Genomic DNA, 21,301 nt, shown 5'->3' with positions numbered 1-21,301 from the left:
GTTTCAATGTCAGCGTTCAATGTTGATTCAATGTTTCTGGCTGACATTGATTCAATGTTGTTTCAATGATTCTGTGCTATCTGGGATGGCATTCAGTGAGCTAGAAATATTAAAATATCATGCATCGGCCAAGCTCTTCTGTTTCTTACATGGAATATAACAAAGGCTTCAGCATGGAGAAAATATTATTGCGTCGCTGGAGTCACAAAGGCCACATTCTACATCGAGCCACATGCTTCTGGTAATCAGCAGTCTGCTGACACACAGAAACCATCTGATAGCTTATGCAAGAAGCTCATTCATGTTGATAACAAGACAAACTGGCAAATCTTATGGCTAAAAGAGCACGTACTGCAGTACCAAATACTTCTGTATTCTGAATACTTCTGAATTTTTATCATCAGACAGCGATAACCTCACAAAACACACACACAAAAAAAAAACAAACAGCAAACACGTTAAAGGATTAATTAATTTACTTGGAAAGAAGCTCTCCAACTAATGTAGCCTGAAATGAAAATGTAATTTGCCTATAATAGCTACTTGTGTCGCCCTGGCCAGTAGCAGCTGTTGTTGCCATTAGTGGGAATGAGCCTTTTACATCTCTGCAGATAAATGTCGGCCCAGGCTTCTTTGAAGAATATTTTTTTTTTTTTAAATCCACAAAAAAGTATGATGTGACCTCTTTAAAGCTGCCAATAACAGAAAGACATCGCTGAAGCATTTAGGTGTTCTTTTTACCCTCCTGTCAAATTACTCAGGCAAATTGTCTCAATCTGTGCTTTCCAGCCAGCCAGCGTGCCTCACCGCTCCGGATCAAGCAACACGCTAAGGAGCTCAAGATGTTGACATTCACAGCTAACACCAACTCCTAAAACCTACTGCATCCAAAGTACCTGCTGGCACGCTTAGTTACACCCATGATAAACATATATAGACAGTATTAAAGTAAGCTAATCTTTCATTGCAGTAGCATACTGTCACCTTGCAGTGATTTTAGACAGATGCAAATACTTAGTCCATGTAAAGAGTGGGGGGATGATGAGAAATTATGAAATGATTATATTTTATAAAAAGACTTGCATTACAACCCTTGACACTGTTAACGATTCCTACAAAATAAATGGAACCAAAGCTTTATGGTAAACGTTTTGTCAATCAAAATGATGAGAAATGCTTAACTACCAGCCGTTAATTAGTAATATTACCTGGTGCTGTTTTTTTGTTGTTTTTTTTACATACATTAAATCAATGATTTGAACAAATATTTAAATAGGATTTGTTTAAAAAAAAATTGTAATCACAAAAGTTATGGAGCTACAGTCATGCATTCATGACTGTAGAAAGTCGTTTCACAGCAGTTAGTGGGATTTAAGTGTAACAACAGTCAACAACAGCTGCCTTTAAAGACTGTAACATTCTTAATGGATGCCTTACACCGGAAATAAAAGCATGTTTTTGCATAATCATCGTTAAAGATGAACGCTTTTCCATCACTTGGTCTGGGCAAGAATTTTAAATTTAGAAACAGTCTCCACCATCCACGCTCTACATCAATGAAATCTTGCAACGATACACTGTATTTGCGGAACACAGAGGGTCTTCTCCAAATAGTTCCCAGGTGGTTCTGTGTAACCAACCATCTGGCTTGAGATTAGTTTTAAATCAGTTTTGAATTTCACAGAGTGTGTCGTTGCTTTGTCTGGAACGTGATCTGTACAAACAGACCCAAATGTGCCGTTTGAGGCTCGGTTTTACTGTAGTTGATCATTCACTGCAGTCAAGCTCAAATTAATTTAGTAAGAAAAGCAGACAAAACAGCCAATTATTTTTAATAACAGATTAAGTTCCAGTGCCTTACAAAAGTACCGCTGTCACTGTTTCACAAATTGTCATATTGCAATCACAAAAATTCTGTGTTTAATAGGATTTTTTTTTTTTTTTTTTTTTTAGATAGACCAACACAAACAGTGAATGATTGTGAAAAGGGGAGTAAATTTATATATGGTCTTCAAATTTTAAATGTTTTTTAGAATTAAAATTTTTAAAAGTGTCCTCTGAAATCATGTTTAGCCGACTTTTCTTCGATACCCCAAAAGTAATTTTCCTTCAGAAGTCAAATACAAAGTAGAGGTGTAATTTTGTTCTCATTATATATTCAGCTATTCTGTGAAAGCTTAAAATGTAATGAGGAAAGAACATCATTAGGACCAGGGGGAATAATTACCAACATTCAGAAATTATGAAGACAAAGCCATCCAGCTAGATTGACATCTTGGCCACAGGAGCATTAATCAAAGATGCATCCAGTGGTAGCTTTGGAGGAGCTGCTTAGAGCCACTGCTCATGAGGGCTGTCAGTTATGCACTTAAATTCAACTTTGATCTATATGTACAGTGTGGCATAGATAACACCTATGGCAAACAAAAAAAAAACAAAAAAACAAAAACAAAATAAAAAAAAAAACCACAAAAAAATGTACCATGTAAAGTTAGCCAAAAGTTAGGTAGGAAACATAGCAAACACCCAGAAAATACACTCTAGTTAGAGAAGACAAAACATGGACTTTTTGGAGTGTGAAGCGTACATTTTTGTGTATTTTTGAAAGCTAGCATTACACATAACAGGGAATGTGGTATTCCCATTGTAACACAACGTGATTATAGAATAATACAGTGGGAATGGAGTAAGTGTGAGGTTTGTTTGAGGAGAATGGATATGGCTAAATACAGGCTAATTCTGAAAGAAAATCTGTTAGAGGCCAAATAGTTGAGACTTGGGCACAGGTTCAGCTTTCAACAGGACAAAAAAAAAAAAAAAAAGACATGTCATGGTTCAGAACAAAACATATGCATGTGCTAGAAAGGCAAATCTAAGGCCCAGACTTAGATACAATTGAAAATTGATGTTAGCAGACGCTCTCAACCATATGTGCAAAGCTGGTAGAAACAAGACTTGCAGCTGTAACTGCAGTAAAACGTGACACTAAATGCTGAGTCAAGGGGGCTGGATTCACGTGTACATAAGACTTTTCACTTCAGCTGTCATAGATTTAAATTGAGGCTATAGATAAAGAAATCTTTTTCGTAATATTTTAGATATTTGTCATTTTGGACCCTTATGGGTAAAGGATAATCTCTCTAAATAAATATTTGTATCAAATTCTGTAATTTTTTTCCCTTCCTCTCTCAGATATGTTCAAATAACTCAAACAGACACAGGTGATTTCATTGTAAATTCAGCCAGAGATCAATCGTAGAGTATCTAAAACTATGTTATACTGCAGCCTGCCAGGTTCTCTTTTATTACCAAATGAAAAATCATCAACCGCCAATAAATTCTCCCCTCTTCCCTCAAATGTTACCACAAACTACTCAGAAGCCACATGTATAATCAGAAATAAATTAAGCTCAGCAATCATGTTGCTCTGAGATAATCGGAAATCTCTTCCTCATTTCCTCCCCGTGCCTCCTTCAGAATACCGACTGCCAGAGTGCATATTTCCCATGAGCTCTCAGTCTGTTTTTTTCTCGCTGAGGGGGCAACCGCAGAGTTAGAAAAAAAAAAAAGAGAAAAAAAAAAAACTCACACACATAGAGAGAGAGAGGCTCAACAGTTTCAAATACATCGACAAGCATCCCCAGAACCAGATGTTAACATTCAGGGGCGAGACGGGGCGGTGGGGTGGGAGATGGATGGTTTCGTCACTTGCGCCTCCTCAGAATTAGGTGGCAGCTTGTGAGACTGCAGCAGTGCGTAAAAGCAACAAGGACTATTGCATTAGATAGACTGATCACGCAATGGAAAACGGTCTCGAGGATCTGGGCATAGAGCAGGGCGTGGCGCTTACAGAAATACAATGAGGCATCACTCACAGTCCAGAGTGCGTGTTTCTATTTCTTATTCCAATTTCTCGCTGTGCACATGGACATAATTTCATCCTCCACCCCTTGTTTTCCAGCAATGTCACTAATGACGGCAAGCTTTAATTGTGTACTGTCTCCTACGGTGTGTGCGTTTCTCCTCTGAAGACTTCCAGATGGGCTCCTGGGTCAGACATGGAAACACCTCACCTCCCAGCTTTAGATACCTCACCAGGGAAACACTTGCTGTCAAAGAGCTCCTCAAAATTCTGGTAGCGCCTAAATATATACAGGACATGTGTGCGTGTGTGTGTGTGTGTGTGTGTGTGTGTGTGTGTGTGTGTCACAGGGGGGTTGTCAAATACAATTTTCCATTCTTTCCCAACAGACACCCTTTGACTTCAAAGAGCCTTTAATGTCTCGCGCTTCTTGTACTTCCTCATCACAGCAGACACATAATCTTTTTGCCTGTCTGTCCAATAAAAAGCTAGAGTGATCAATTGCTAAGCATTGATCCACAAAATCAAAGCCTTTATTTTATCCCTGCTTTTCTTTTTGGGGTTTCTGATGGCCTCCTCTGTCAATATACTCTTACGGCACAAAGTGGAGGGAGAGGCAAAAGAGAAGTCCTCTAGCGCTGCTGGAAGGACAAATTGAAAGGAAAAAGGGTTCAGACAGAGGCTGTGGTGAGACAGTAAAGAGAGACCCAAAGAAAGAGATAAGTGCTTTTAAAAAAAGAAGCTGATTGAGGATCAAACATGTCCAAAAAGGTTGATTCGTCACTTTGTAAAACTAGAGAAACTGACTAAAATGCACGGTTGCACGGTGAAATGTCTCGGATTATTTCAGAATACCTTCAATGTTCAAATATTTACTGCGCCTTGCAAAAATATGTTACTACTAAAAAACCTTTATTTTACGTGATACATCAGTGTCAAGAAGTTATTTGTTTAGCGGACGGAAAACAATTTTAACTTTTTTTTTTTTTTTACAGCTTTGAAATGTGGTATGTTCAACCCCATTTACTCTAACATCTCTAAATAAAGTTGACATGTGCTTTGATATAATATTAACAAATGCTCCCTATTTAATGTAAATGAGATTTTGTTATTTTACAAAGAATGACCAAAGAATCTGTACAATAATGATAAAAGCAACATCAGATGTAATTGGAACAAAAAGAGGTAAAATTATTGACGCAAGAGGGATTTTTGTATGATTTTTTTCCTGATTTCTTAAAAATAAATAATTTTCTTTCAGTTCACAATTAAGAATTAGGCTCTACTGTGAGTAAGCCTATCACATAAAATCCCAAGTACCGATCTTCCAATTTCCCAAAATCTCAATCCTCTTGATTTTAGTGGTTGTAAAGTAACAAAATCCTGTACCATTTAAAGGATGTGAACACTTTTGCAAAACACTGTAAATGCAGAAAGAGGCCCTTTTGGTAAACCTCAAGGAAGAGGAAAACACTAAACGACTCAAGTTGTCAGAGCAGAATTAAACAGCTGCAGCTGCAGCAGTGCCAACATTTTGCAACTTAAGTCACAGAGTTCCATCCAGCAGTCACACTGTGACGGAGCAAGGCTATTCTCGTTAATCTTTTAGTTATGTATTACAACGCTTCGACTGTTCTAAGCCTCCTCGAGGTTTTCATATGAGCGCGTGGAGAATGAGCTCAAATACTGAGAGGAAACCAACACCACACCCTGAGAGCTGGGAGATTTTGCGGATATTTTATCTCTGTTCAAACTTTGTCCTTTCCAAGCTTGAGGAAACCACTAAGTTTTGAACCACACATTGCACTGCACTGTTTTTTGAACAAGAAACAGATAATTACACTCAAAGGACTTGTGCAAGTTTTATTTTCTTAGGTATGTTAAGAAACAGTGCCAGAGGTTAGATGTCAACAGAGCTAATATGTTTTGGCTCGATACTCCAGAATTGCCCAAGGCACGGTAAACAAGTTCAGATGGTGAAAACATTTTTTCACTTTCTCAAAGTTCAGGATGCTGCCCAAAGAACAATACTAGTATAATTTCAGTGTTTGATTAAAATGCCATTGTAACATAGTATTAACATAAAAGTTAAAACAAAAACATTTAAAAGAACATCCAGTTATTCCAACTGTTGACCAAATGTAACATGCTGATTTTAGATGTTTTGAATAGCATTATCTTATTTACTAAAGAAAAAAATATAGATTGATCACCTGTTAAAGTTAATCTGTTGTGCATAATATAATACATTTTGTTCTACGTTTTACAAATGAGTAAAAAAAAGTTGATATTAGTTGGCAAATTAGTTGACTATGTGCTCTGGTAGAAAGCTTCCAGTTATCTGCTTAACAATTTGAAAGCTGTGTTTCCAATATGAGTGTGTTGAATATGCACCTGCAGGCATTAGTGGTGGACATTTGTCACTTAGTTGTGCTGTGGTATTAAGTGAACTTACGTCATTATGAGGATTAAAGGTGTGCTTCCAATAAAACTTTGGTATGTGTTGAATATGCACATACAGGCATTAGTGGTGGATATGTGTCACTTAGTTGTTTTGTGGTATTAAGTGAATTCATGTCATGAGGATTAAAGGGTAAAAAACAATTATGATGGACTATGACACACTCAGAGAGATTACTAGTCTCCATTTTTGGGTTGTTAAAACAGAAGTGTTGATGCTATGGAAAGGATCACTGGGTGTAACACCATGGAGTGTCTCCTGCCACCCAGCTGGAGCCAGAGTGGGTTGTTTGCTAGAAAATAATAATAGGCTTATTTTTTTTTTTTTTTAATTTTCATGACTGTGACCGGTTCTATCCTTTGCAAAAATCAGGGTGTGAACAAGAGATCAAAAGAAAAAAAAACACACTCTCTTTCCCAGCATAAACTTTCCAATATATGTTTGTCGTGTCACTTCATGGGAGCCAAAAAATTGCCATAAACTTGAAAAGTTGAAACCCAAAAGGTTGGAAAAGATCTGCTACACATGGAAGTAAAACAATGAGGATTTCTTGGTATTGGGTCAAGTTTACACTCACCACATTCAAATTGGAAATATATATAAAACCAGCTGAAGCAATGGAAGACAGACCTGCCAAAGTAGAAAGTGCCATCATTTTATCACCATTAATGAGAACAAATATGACAGCAAATATTTAAGCACAGTTTAATTTGTGAGAAAGTTCTGACACCAACATAACAATCAGTTGCTTTCTGATGTCTGTTTGAGATGCAGGACACAGTTTAATTTTTTTAAATATCACTTTTAAGAAGCTTTGAAAGTTTCGATAATATCTGACACCTACTTCCTTTCTTTGAATATATTCATCTGTTACAATGTCTGTTAAAATACATATTTTTAAAACTCTATAGTTTACTTTTTATTTTAATGACAGTGCTCTGACCTGTAACCAGTCACGCTGCCCATATAATACAATATATATTTTTTCTACTATATAGCTTTTATGTCATAAATAGAAAAAGAAAATTGCAGTCAGCTTCTTTACACTGAACTAATTCAAATATAGTGCAGGGTTTGTTAATATTGGGTAAAAATATCTTATCCATGTCATTTCAGCATATTACATGCAGTTGTGTGCTGAAATGTTTCTTGGCCACAACCAGTTACCAGGCAACAAGTTGACAGAAAGTTGCTGTTAATTTATCTTGGAGCTCCAGAGGTCAGAGGTTTGCTACATTTAGACAGAGCAGAGCCTCTGTTTGCCAATCATTTGGCTAATTTAAGATGGTCTACTACTGCAGTGTAAAACAGGTTATGTTGTGTCAAATGCAAACATTCAGCTTTAAGCATAGTTTTAGCCAGTCACACTGAGCACAAGAGGGGAAAGAAATCTTCAAATTATTTTAATGTGTGATGTGATCCTTGGTCTCTAAGGCAGTCTGTTCAGTAATGTTCTCTAAGAAACTTCTAAAAGCCCTTCACTAATAAGGCAATCTGATTTATTGGAGAGTATCATAGGAAAGGAATATGAATACAAATGCCCAACACACTTATCAGACTTTTACTTTTTCCATTTTAGAAAAAAAAGATGTACTATTTTACTTCCATCTTAACATTATGAACTACTAAAATATATATATATATATATTTTTTTTTTTTTTTGGGGGGGGGGAGCGGAGGGGGTTCCTTAAAGAGAAACTGAGAAAAAGGTTCAAGCTGTGTGAATATGTTTGCCACTGTTACTTTTAAGAATATGACCTAGAAGGAGCTGATCTTGTTTGACCTCTCACAGCTAATCAGATGAAGTGTGTGGAGTTTGGATCAAATATCTCAGAAAGCTGCAGAGGTTATGAAATCGAATCAGTTTCAGCAGCCATCTGTAGCTGGCAAAAACTAGAAAGGAATATAAACCTCATTAATGCTACCTTTACACTACAAACATGCATCCGTCTGCCACACTTCTTTTCCTCAGCTCACCGTCAAGTTATTGTTTTGGCCGATGGTGTAATAAAGGGAGGCACCGATGATATGGGCCCCAGTTGTGACATCACATCTCAGGGTAGTTGAAGCATCTGGTCCGGGGTGTGGAGCCCTGCTTCTCCTCATTCTCTTAAGACTGACTTCAGCAGTGAGTGAGTCAGGGCTCTTAATGAGGACCAGATTCCACGCATCAGACTGAGATCACCCTACGAGAATCTCTGGAGGTTGGTATGTGGGAATGTGTTAGGAGAAAAAGAGCAGGAAGGGAGGTTTAATGTGTGTTTGTATGTACTGGAAGAATCGGAACTGAGGTTAAGGTCTAAAGTGCTGTGGTATGAGTAAAAAAAAAAAAAGAAACCCTGCCAACTATTCCCAACTTTTCATTGAAGAGATAGAGAGGATAGAGCAGACTGCTCGTGCACTCAGACTGTAGCAGGAGGGGAAAGAAATCAATAGTAGTGAAAACTACATCCTTCTATTCATCCACTTCTTTTCCTATAATAAAACAAATGAATTCAAACCAACACAAGTCACAGGAAGTCTGGCCTCTCCTTTATGCTGTCAGGACATATTGAATGACACAGTCAAGGCGAACACAGGAGGCCCAATGAACTCATGCCCTCCTGTTATGGGAAATACCCTGCAGCCATTCACGAGATCTGATCACTTCCTTCTCCAGTGCTGCATTTAAACCAGGCAAAGCAGAATGCATTACATGGAGGATTATCTTGAGGAAAGATTTGCGCTTACACAGACGTTAATCACACTTAATAAATCTAAATGCTGGGTGTAAAAAGAGGAAGCTGAAAAAGACTGCTATTCTAGATAAAACTGTTCACTTTATTTGATTCATTTCTGGCTTGACTGCACTAATGGGGGTGTTTACTGTGCACTTCACCATTAATGTTTGTTCAAGAGACAAAAATGGGTCATAATCTCAAGCCAATTACTGTCATCATATCATATCAACTGGCTAATGAGGCAAACAAACCACGTGTAATATTTTTTCTTGCCAGTAGTAGATGAATACACAGGTTTTGTATTGTCTTACTAAAATTGTAACTATTTTAGTAAAACCATTTTACATCTGTCATTTAGTTCCTAAACGATTACCGTATATAGTTAAAGTTGTGGTATGCATTTTGCATAAAATGTCCCTATTTATATCCAGGAGGCATCTTGTTGGATATGCATAGCTCGTATCTATGGTGACAAGAAGTTAAATGGTCTTTCTCTCTGTTAGTACTATACGAATAATGTAAATCTGTCTTCATAATTAACAGCATGCTTTTTAAAAAAACTTATCTGAAAAAACCTTTTATTTATTTAAGAGTTCAAAGTTTGAATTTATTGTGAAATTTCTCAAATCTACAAAGGGTCCAAATTATATACACTCAAATATTTACGCATATCTCCACTAATACTTGAATAAATGTTGCTTGGGAAGTTGCAAAGAAACCACATGGCCTAGTTTCGGCTACATATTTGCCCACTGTCCTTATCAGAACTGGTAGAGCTTATTTAAAGTGGTTGGTATGTTTGAAGGGACAAACCATTAAAGCAGAGGTTTTCAACCCTGGTCCTCAAGGCACACTGACCTGTGTGTTTTAGATGTTTTCCTACCTCAACACACCCCATTCAGATGACTACAACTCAGCAAAAGCCTATTAATCAGCCATCAATTGAAATCACATGTGTTGAAGCCGAAAAATGCCTAAAACATGCAGGGCAGTGTGCCTTGAGAACCAAGATTTTTTTTAAAATCACTGCTTTAAAGCATAGTTCATAAATGTCCAACAGGGTTAAGGTCAGAGACACTATTAGATAAAGATTAGATAAAGAGTACTATTAGTCAGCTTCATTCATTCCAAATCTGGTTTTGATGGTGTGTTTGGAATCAATGTCCTTGAATCCCTCCAACCCAAGACCTCAGATAAGCAAATATTTATTGGGATGTTCACGGACAACTATCATGAACTACCAAGGCTCAGTACTGCAGTAATGTTGCTGGTGATCCAAGAAAGACTCTCAATTATAAGGCATCAAATTAAGAAGTCCGATTTGTTTTAAGTCATGTTTGACATACACAGCACTTTTTTACCAACTGAAGGAAATATAGTTGTTTGATTGTGCTATAAAATGGCTCATAGTATGATAAGCATGGACCACAGTTACCCACCAATACCGGGAGTCCACTGTATTTAGTTAAAGTATTCACTGTCTTAGGTCTATGGTTGGCCCTAGCTGTAACACCAAAATCACCCACTCATTGTTCATACTGCTTGTCCTTGTAGGATTGCAAAGATCACTATCTGAAGTGACTGAATATAGTGACCTTGAGAGGTCACCATCAAAGTACAATACACAGACACACACCACAAATATCCGTACATGCACACACACCTGCACAGTGACCTAACCTGACAGTCATCTGTTTTGTATGTTGAACATGCAAACTTCATACAAAAAGACCTGAGGCAACACTATTACCAATACAGCTGTTCCACTGTGAAGTTGGTAAATGTATGTAGCGATACATTTACATTTAACAGTATTTCAAAAATATATACCAATCAATCAACCAACTATACATAAAAACAATAAATCATACCACCTTACTAAACTTTCACAAAGATAATTTTGATTGGCACTAAAATTGATATATTGAACTTTTTTTTTGTCAGAATTCCTTTAATGAAAATCCTAAATAATACCAGAGATGCTATTAAAAAAACGTCTTACCTGGTTCTTTAGCAGCAACATCCTTCAAAACATGCTTAGTTATCATGGACATCTGTGCCTGGAGCTTCCGCAAGGAATTCGACAGCGAGGTGATTTCTGCTCCGTGATTTCCACAAGTTGCGTTCATCCTTTGGACACAGTTCTGCAGGCCCCCAACATGTTGCTCCAGTCCATTTTTCAATTCTCTGATATTAACAGAAACTCCATCCAACCTCCCACAAATATTTTCGAGCCGGCTTACACGTCCACCTATAGCTGAGATCCCATCAGTATTTTGCCTACAATTGTTCAGTTCAGAAGATACCTGTGTGTTAAGTGTATCAAGTCTGTTCTTCAGCTCTTGTATCTGACGGCTGGTAACATCAACAGAAGCTAAGTTGGGCTGTAATGGCATTCCGTGGCCAGTCACTTCTGCATTACAGCACGTTGAGCTTATACGTTGGATATCCTGGTTGGATTTACTCATGGAGTCAGTTAGACCGGTAACTGCACCAGCCAAAGCAAGAACATTATCCTGGAGATTTATCAGTCCCTTTTGGAAATCCTCTGTGGTCTTTACTTGTCTCTCATTTCCAATTGGCTGACTTTTAAAGAGGTTCTCCAGTTGCTTGAGCTTCTCTGTGTTGGAACTAACATCTGCGTGAAGAACATCCAAGTCATTCCTGTAACGATTCAGGTCCGTCACAATGTTTTCTACACGGCCGGGCATGGGTGCAATTCTACCTTGATCAGTTGTAATTTTAGAGCCCGAACATCCAGCAGAGCACAAGTCTTCAACAGCCTTGACTTTCTGATTCAACCCCTTCAGAAGGAGTTTGTTATTGTTGACCTCTGTCTCGAGGGCACCTGTTGAGTCGCCAGACACTCTTGGAAAGGAGTTGTTGCTCATTTCCACCAGGATGTTTGTGAACTGGTCCTCAGCCGTCATCAGGCGCTGATCCAGCAGTTGCCGGAGTGCTTCCACTTCATCTGCAATTATCCGTGTTAGCTTATCTTCAATGTAGAAACAATGAGTTTCTGCATTTTGTTCAGTAATATTCACACGAGCCTCCAGCTCTTGAATTAGTACACCTAAATCACCAATTTCCTGAAGGGAAGATAAGTGGCCTAGTTCGTTGTCAAAACGGACGTTAAGGATTCGATGAGCCTCTGCTATGCGATCAATTTCGCGCCATATGTCTTTATGGTCATTGTTGTCCTTCTGTTCAGATGGTCCTGTCTGTCTTGAAGTCTGCACAGGTCCATCCGAGGCAGCCATGTTCAAACGTATTGTTCGGATCTCTTTTCTCAGGTCAGCCTCTTTGCTCTCCAGAAGCTTGCTCAACTTGACACCAACTTGGTCGTGGCTGTCTTCACAAGTCTTTTGCACCGCCGAGATCTTGTCATCACAAAGGTTCTGTAACTTGACCATTTGTTCCTCCACATTCTCATCTAGCTCCTTCATCAGTTTTTCAATTTTTCCATCAACATAGGTTTGTATGCCTTCAAAATCAACTATGGCTGTAGTCTGAGACTGAGAGGCATCCATTAAGACACGTATCTGTCCCTCGTGACTTAATGTGATTCCCCTTAGATCTTCCAAAGCTTCATCCTTGTTTCGTAGAGCATTGTCAATATCATCTAAGCGAGCTTCAATTTTCTCAAGGGTTTTCTCTCCACCAATCCCTCCCCTGGTCGCCTGATGCCCATCTATCACCACTGGAGTTTCCTCTGCATTGCTGCTAGTTTCCGGAGGACGCATGTTGTTCAGGAGTGTCTCCAGCATCTTTTTTGTGTCATCCTGAAGGTCTGTGCGGAGGTTGGCGGCTAATCCTGTTAGAGTGGATTGAAGATCCAAGACCGTCTGGGACAGACGCTGAACTTCACGTTCGAGAAAACGCACCTTATCCGTGACGCCATGTTGAGTCTCATAATGTGGAGTCTCCCTCCTCTCAGCCCCTATAATCATGTTATAATGTTATAAAAATATAATCAATCAAAAAGTGCATCATTGCCTATGTTCTCTATAAAAATATCAATAAATAAACATATTTCTTGAGGTTTTTTTTTTTCAAGGTGGAACAGAAAATACATTTCTTACTCTGTGTGTGTCTGGGTGAGTATCCAGGATTTGGGTGGAGGTAAGACGATGCTCCCTGCACCGTTTGCCGATCTGTGGGTGGCTTTAAATCCTTACAGTTTGGACCTCGGTACTCAGGACAGCATTTCCACTCTAACTGAGTAACTGTTCTGAAGGCAATCTTGTACGTGGGTCTAAACCGTGTTTGGTATCTGCAATGCAAAGGAAAATCATAAACATGTTTAGCATTTTGAGATGTCAACATCAAAATGAGACTATCTGCATTTTCTTTAGAAAAAACCTTCACTCCATTTTACATGCGTGGCTACACGCAACTGAGTTATAGGAGCCCTCGATGTCCAACTTCTCCGTTCAGAATCCTGAATTCAGGGGGAATCCTTGATATATTTCCAAATGAAAACTTAGACTTATGAGTACAAGCAGAACTCCTTCCCATGTTAAGGATGTTTTGCAATTCAAATGATAAAATCTGTTGCTATTATTGATTTTCCTGGAAACATTATCCCCTATGCGATCTTCCATTTTGCATTTGTTGAAAAACTACCTTTTCCAGGCCAAATAAATGTTCCCAAGTAAAATACTGGATGATATCACTTCTCTGCAGGCCGGGGTCATGTCACGCAAGAACATCTGGAAAAATTATGTTTGGAAAAATTCTTCATCTCCTCCCAGCACTTACTTATAAGAATGGTCTAGGTAGCAGAAAAAAATGAAAACCTGTGCGGCAACATCAATTCATAGTTTGCCCCTGGTCATCAATGTGAGGTCAAATCTCATTTTAGCTGAAGATAAATTGAAGCTCTCTTGCTGCTTTGTGCAGACACTTGTGGCCCAGTGACTTAACAGTGATCAGCTTCCAGGAAGCATTTCCACATCACAGGGCCTCGCTGCATCTCTTTGTGTAAATGGATCACAAAGCCAAACCACAGACTGCATGTGCTTTGAACTGAAAAATGATTCACAAAACATAATATCATGAAGTTGTGACACAACATCTTCCAGAAAATCATCCCAATGACTGCTTGTGTTTACTGGTAGAGATTTTTTTTTTTTTTATTGCCAGTACCATGAGTAGTGGTATTTATTGATTTGTACATAAAAGTCTTGCCTTGAATCACAGTTTTGTCGATTTAAATGAATTATTGTTCTGAAATTATGTATTTATTGGGAATTAGGATTTTCATTTCAAACCACAGGAATAAACTGGGTGCCCTGTTGCAAATGAAAATGAAAGCGGTCCATCTATAGTACACAAAATAGATTATTAAAGATATTGAGTCTAACTGAATATAGCAGACTAATCCTCTTTTCCTCACAACAGCCACAATCAAATACTGAATTATATTGTCATGGAAAATCTTGAATTGATAAATCAGCAAACGTGAAACAGCTGCTGACAAATATTAGACTTAAAAAAAACAGATATGCAAAAATATAAACCCACTGAGTTTCATGATGCATAAATCCAAGGAATATAAGAAGATACTGGACAAAGCTTTAAACATGACTTCAAATGTTGGTTTTATGCTGTTGGGATAGTAGCTGGGCAGTTTTAACTAAACACTGGGTCAATATGTGTGACCCAGTTGATTTGAGTAGAGAAGAGATTGGAAGGAGCCTTTTTATTCCTCAAAATTTGCCAGTTTGAACTTCACAATGTCACTGTGGTAATCATCAGGTCAGACCTCACTTTACCTCATCCACAGGATGAAATAGGATGTGGTAACAGGGTAAAGTTAAGTTCTGTGCTATTGCTAAACCAAAGGCCTTAGTCCACATTAAAGAACTAAATTCTTAATACTGTTTTCCTTTCTTTTTCATGGTCTTTCTTTTTCAAACATTTTACACTAGCCTTTAAAGGTATGGGATTATTTAGCTTTCCAGGAACATGGTGCCATTTTATAGCACAATTAAGCAACTATGTTACCTTAGTTTGTTAGAAAAATGTCATATCAAATTAGACTTAAACGAAATTTGACTTTGTAATATGACGCCTTGAAATTGGGCCTCTGTCTCTTTAAGAAGCTCCTACTCTTTCAGACATTCCTTCAGCACATTATCATAACAATGCTTTTCATTGTGCCATTTTTAACTATCTTCAGGAATGTTTCTGGACTGAAAAGTAGTTTGTTTGATAAGCTCAACAGATGTGCAGTTCCACCAGTCAACTTATGCCAGTCAATGAGTAAATGGCATAGTTTAGTTTGAATCTAACCTTAACTTGCGACTTTGTCACTTATCTGTATCTACAAAAGCTAGCTACATCCCCCACATGTCTTCTTGCATTCTTGGTTGGGCTTTTTTTTTTTGGGGGGGGGGAGATGCCATGCATGCTTGGTCTTATCAACTTGCTTTGTTGTTTTTCACTTTGTTTTTAGTCAGCAAGCGTGAATATTTCTACCTCTAGCTGATTCTCAACGAAGCATTTTGCTTCCAATGTTCCTTTTTGTATCTAAAAAAAAATTCACATTCACTCTCAACCCCCACTTCTCTGCTCCCTGGATGCTCACGTCACTTGTTGCTGGCAATCGGGCTGGTAGGCCGGGCAGGGGGCCACCACAGGCTCCTGGAAGCTCGCCCCATTCCCCTGCACCACGCAGCTCACGTTCCTCTGCACCACATAGGCGCACCAGTTCCTGTGGATGGAGGTGTATAGAAGTTAGAGATACTGCTTCAAGAAAGCAACATAATTAGTACCACATGTTTAAGGTATTTCTCCTGAAAGGTCCCTCCCCTTTCAGCTATTTATCATGAACGTGTTCTATATTCTACCTAATATATCACGAAACGTTTGCTCTCTTGCTGATGAGATACAGGAGTAATCTGCGGCGTTCCAGCGTTTATCTAGCTCTTATCGCCTATTTTGAAACAGTGGAGCCACATTTAGGAGCAGCCTGATAAAACTGCAGTAGTGAAAGGCAACAGTTTGACCGTAAGAGGCAGAAAATCTTCACAGACCTGGTGTCAGTCAGAAGTTTGAAACTTATCGCATTTTTATTGGCTTGGAGCTACGCAGAAAATGAACACCTTTTTTTTTTTCTCTTTAAACCTCCATTATATGACATGTCTGAAATATACAAGGTAGCTCAACACATTCGTCTTAAAAGCGTAGAAAAACACGCCACTCACCTATTTCTGTGTCTGTGGACCTCTCCGGTGTGCGCAGACCCGTGGAATAAGTCATAATAAGACGGGGACCCGTAGGTGAAGTGAAAGTTTAGGATCAGGGTAAAAACAGTCCACCGCCAGTCCATTTCTCGGTGCCAATTTTTCTTATTTAACAAACCTGCTAACATATGCATTTTTATTTTTATTTTTACTTAAAAATAAAGTAGGCGATACCCTGTCATCATTGTCGGCTGCGTGGCCAAAACCTAAAGTTGCATTGCAGCTGAACTCCAAAAAGTGAACTTTGGGGAAGTCCGCAGTCACTGCAACTCCGTGGGAGTGACGTTCAGGGACTACACCCTCCTCCCAAGAAACTCACCCAGATTTCTCTGACACTTTTAATACTTTGCTCGGCTTTAATTACGTTATTCTTTTAAGTCGTCTTAAAGCGTGGGCTGATTGTTTTAGGGGACACCTTGATCGCTGCCACCTCGGAGACAGTTATCAGCCAATAACTCACACCTCACTGATGAATAACATGGTAATGTGCTTAGGAGTTGAAAGAGGTGCGTGTTCTGCTGGTGCTAATGATATTCATAGCCAGGGATAACAGTAGTAATTTACATTCCGTTTGCCCCCTTCCTAGTACGTTTTGTGATATGCGTGTTGCAGCTCATTGGTGCCAATTAAATTTTTAAAACAAATTTTAGCCAATTTGCAGATTTCTTAACGTGCACTGAGTGGGAAAGTGGATATACAAGGGCTGCAGCTCACAGCACTCAGGGCACCGATACACTGCCAGTGTTTTATCACTGTTCCAAAGTGTGAGCTTCCACAGACACTGTGACGCCGTGAAACTGTATTCGTGAAAAGGGTACAGTGCTTAAAATTAATTTACAATATATTTCATTGCCATTTTACACAAAGGACCTACAGGGTAATGCATAATTATTATGATTGAAATTGTATTTGTCCATCTTTGATTCATCCAATAGCCAATCTTTTTCACATGACTTGTAAATATTGTATTAGAGAACAAGACTCCAAACTTTGACCATCTAAAAAACAAATTAGAGAGACAGGAGTGCAAACCTACCAAGACATGAACATTCACCTAAAATGGCCGGTAGGCTAAGGGATGTTTATTCAGAGAAGCAGCCAAGGCACCCATTGCAATTCTGGAGGGGCTCTTGGTTTCACTGCTCAGCTGAAGGCAATCTATCAAAAGGACAACTATTAGTTGAGTAATCTAGAAGAGTAGCAAGAAGAACGCTAATGCTGAAAAAAAATGACAAAAGAAGTCCTGCTTGAAGCCAACCACAAGCCATGTAGGGAGTACAGCAAATATGCCGCAAAATGTGCTGTGGTGTTTTTTGTGGCAGACCTGCACATGACCCCAAGCACATAATTTTCCATGGTGCTGGCAGCATGATGCTTGTGTGGATGATTTACTTTAGTAGAGCCAGGAAATGCAATGCAGTATTTTGTGACAATTCTTACAAACAAAACCAGTTAGTTACCACCAGAGCTAACGGTTCAAAGATGCCCAACATTAGGTTTCCAGAGCTGCAACTTTTAGATGAATCCCTGCTTTGTTGGAGAAGGGATACGTCTGAAAGTTGCAGCAGAGTTGCTCCCAATAACTGGACGTGGGCACCCCTGATTTTGATCAAAGCCTGTTAGAGTGGCGTAGCCAAAATCTGGGATTAAATTCAGTTTAGAAAACTTAACTTTATGGGGAAAAACAGCATAGTTTAAATGTGCAAAGCTGGTAGAGACACACTCCCAAATGACTTGCAAATGTAATTATAGCCACCAAAGACAAAGTACTGATTCAATGGTCTGAATACAAATGTGCACTGCAGTTTTTATCATTTTCCTTCCCTTCACAGGTAAACATTACTCTGTGCCACCCTGTCACATAAAATCCCAATTAAATACATGGGCATTTGAAGAAACATGACAAAATGTGACAAAATGTTCAAAGGGCATGAATATTTTGGCAAGCACTGTACAAGCAGGTGGGAATTAAAAGAGAATAACTGACAGTATTTAGGGGATGTGAGGTGTGGAAACACTGAGAGGGACTGTAAATAAAGTCAGAGTGTTTGCTGGGATTCAGAAAGGATGCTGGGCAGCAGAAGAAATAGATGCAGCTCATTCCCACCCCAGGCAACCTTTTACCACCGAACATGTTCTTTTGACTGAACTGTTGTCAGAGCAGAGACAGCTATTCCCAGAATAACGCCGCACTGTTTCATCACCAACCAGCACCAGGTCTGCCAAGTAATGGATGCTGGAATGCACTATGAAGACGAACAGCGTCTGCTTAGAGTCCAGCTTTGGTGTATTAACAGAATGAGCAACAGAGGAATTAATCTTTAATATTTCCAACTTAACTGCATGCACAGTTTTATTATGCTACTCAAAGGCTTATTTCATTTGTAAAAGCGTATTCATGCTTATTTTACGAGTCAACTGGTGAATTTAGTCACCAGAAGAGGGCAGCATAACAGCAGTAAAGAGGCCACTTTTACTCTGAGCTTTTTCTTACTAAAAGTGCTTTGCTGAGAACAGAACATTTCATTACTGAGGCACTATGACGGCTATATTTCCAGTTTCAATACCTTATTATGCTAATGCCAGTTATCTCCAGTACGAGCTCTGGATTCATATCTCTGCATCCCCATGAAGATCACATTGGGATCACAGTGGAAAAAAAGACAGAGCCATGTTCTGTTTTTTTTTTTCTGTTATTCATTAGCATTCACAACCTGTTGTTACAAGAGATAACTTTGTTTTCACTGACTAAATCATTGATAGATTTACCAAATCTCCTATCTTGACATTATCAGGCTGTGTAACACCTGTCTTCTATTCGAGTTAAAAATAGTCATTAACTTCACGTTTGCCCTGACATTCATGGGGAGCAGGAAGCCAGATGAGTGACAACTGAAGGAAAATACCAAGCCAAGTCTTTCATTAAGAGGAAAAAGGATCTCAGCATGGTTTCACTCATAAATCCTAGGGATATTTCTACCTTCCGCCTCTCTTGGATCGATGTCTTATTTTTCGACTTTGCAGAAGTCAGGAGGACTGATTGGAATTGGAGAGGTCTGAATTGAAGCTGTGGAGAATCCCTTGCAGCATCTAAGGCATTTGTCACTGAGTCATGCATTTTACACACGCCCCATCTCATTTTGATTCCTTTAAATTCATCATAGTTGTGACCTTGATCTTTTTACCTTAAACGGGCTGGCTTGCCTGGAGGATGTGGGGGATTGCGGATGTTGAGACAACACAAAGCAGACTTTCCTTTCTGAAGGATCACATTTGTGCTCTGTGTCAGATCCTTGACACCACACTTGTGCAGGTAAACGTTCCTTTCACCCATGCTAAATTTCAAGCAGATGTAGCTGGAACATACAGATACCCCTTTGGACTTTGTGGGAACTGAGGCCTCTCAACACTAAATATCCATTTATTTCTCGATGCTTACCTGACACCTATGGTGAGAGTGAACACTGTTGAAGGGATCTTTTTGATTTGGCAGGCAGTCACCACAGGTTGTCATGTGCACCATGCCCTGTTTGTACTTCACTTTCACTGGGTGACTCAGTGGGAGGACATAGGCCTGTGCACGCAGGCCACATGGGGACTTTTCAACCTTCGGTCAAGGGGCTGCCTAAGGATACTGAAGTCATAAACTCAGTTTTCTGTCCTTTAACTCTGAGCGTTGCGACTGAGATGTTTTGCTCACGCATTCTACTTTATATACTCACTGTAAAGCTCTTTGGATCTGACTAGAATTTTAATTATTTGTTATAAAACCTCATAGGAGCGGATGCCTGAATCTATACCATACTTCCTACAGACACACAAAAAACATTTTATAGGACAATGAAGTAGCTGAGAACTCATCTGCCACTGCTGGCTGATTCACTCACTCTCAGAAGATTTCTTAAGATGTGCTTCGTGTAAGGGAGTCTGAATTTGTTTCACCTCAAGAAATCCTTTCTACCGTCCTGCCTTCAAGTGCTATTGCAGATTCATCCCCCATGTCTTGTTGTACCACTCATATTATCTGCTTTTTAACTTACCGAAGAAAAGATTAGAAGCACTTTTTTATCTTCTTCCTCCTTTGTAACAAATGTTGGCCATTTGCCCATTTGCAAAGCCTTGCAGTGTTAAATGCTGAACCCATGTGGTGAGCGGATATGAAACAGTACCGTATTCTCCTATATTTCACATTTACCATGATTTGAATCTGAAAAAGTACAAAAATACTCTTTTTGTACTTAAATATTTAGCTACAAAAATAAAATTTGTATTTTTTGTTGCTAAAAAAACATACAGAATTTTGTAATTACAGCATTGTGTAATTGACTCACAATGGTGTAAGTATAAGGCTACAACATGATTGTTAGCAAGTACAAAATGGAAGTAGCAAAGGATGGACTGGTTAAGAGTAGTTTAGAAATGGGGACATGAACTGTAAAAGGCATACGTTGATACAGAATCACTTATTGTCGTAGTTGTGATTGTTGTTGGCTCCACCTTTCGTCATGTTTTTCTTATAACTGTTGAAGTCTGTCCACTTTTACCAGAATTAGTCTGTGATTGCATAAAGTCATTTACTCAACATGAAGAATAGCTCACAATGTCCCTTTCGTCAAGCAAATTTCACCTGACACTGCCAGACAAAAAGATCCACCATATGGTTTGCATAATATTTGGGAAGGACCCAAACAATCACGAGTACTGTCACTATTTTATTGCTCACTAGTGCAAATTAAAAAAAACAAAAAAACAATCATTCAGCAATAATCTGTGACCCTTGTCACGATTAGTCCCTTTACATTATTTATTGAAAGAACGGTGAATAACTTTACCCGAGCTGTTTTAAAGGTTTGGTTTTTCCAAGTTTATCTGATAAAGAAAAATAATCAACATGGCTTCCTCCAATGACACGATCAGAACACAAGATTAAGGGAAAGTTCAAACAAATGTCATGGTCAGATGCAGACACGGAGACGAGCTCGGAGACAAAGGGCGAGATATTGTTGGC

General features: G+C 38.8%; 1 protein-coding gene across 1 annotated transcript; it reads right to left on the bottom strand.

Annotated features, from left to right (window-relative positions):
* Positions 1–11,013: 11,013 nt before the first annotated feature.
* LOC106961898 (EMILIN-2-like) lies at positions 11,014–16,558 on the bottom strand. Its single transcript, XM_015055999.1, has 4 exons — positions 16,255–16,558; positions 15,636–15,761; positions 13,126–13,316; positions 11,014–12,983 (listed from the first exon to the last, which is right to left on the bottom strand). The coding sequence occupies exons 1-4, from the start codon at positions 16,425–16,427 to the stop codon at positions 11,029–11,031; spliced, it is 2,445 nt and encodes an 814-aa protein (XP_014911485.1). The 5' UTR covers positions 16,428–16,558; the 3' UTR covers positions 11,014–11,028.
* Between the last annotated feature and the right edge of the window lie 4,743 nt (positions 16,559–21,301).

The sequence above is a fragment of the Poecilia latipinna genome, unplaced genomic scaffold (genome assembly GCF_001443285.1).
Source record: "Poecilia latipinna isolate Pla-1442-1.1 unplaced genomic scaffold, P_latipinna-1.0 Scaffold1347, whole genome shotgun sequence".
NCBI lineage: Eukaryota > Metazoa > Chordata > Actinopteri > Cyprinodontiformes > Poeciliidae > Poecilia > Poecilia latipinna.
Note: the sequence above shows the minus strand (reverse complement) of the source record. Positions and strands in the feature narration are given on the sequence as shown.

What these genes read in the sequence shown, in the direction of transcription:
- LOC106961898 (XM_015055999.1), bottom strand. Translation starts at nt 16,427, where the DNA reads ATGCATATGTTAGCAGGTTTGTTAAATAAGAAAAATTGGCACCGAGAA. An exon ending in GATTGCCAGCAACAAGTGAC is followed by an intron (nt 13,317 to 15,635) that starts GTGAGCATCCAG and finishes TTTGCATTGCAG; the next exon opens with ATACCAAACACGGTTTAGAC. An exon ending in CTCACCCAGACACACACAGA is followed by an intron (nt 12,984 to 13,125) that starts GTAAGAAATGTA and finishes ACATGATTATAG; the next exon opens with GGGCTGAGAGGAGGGAGACT.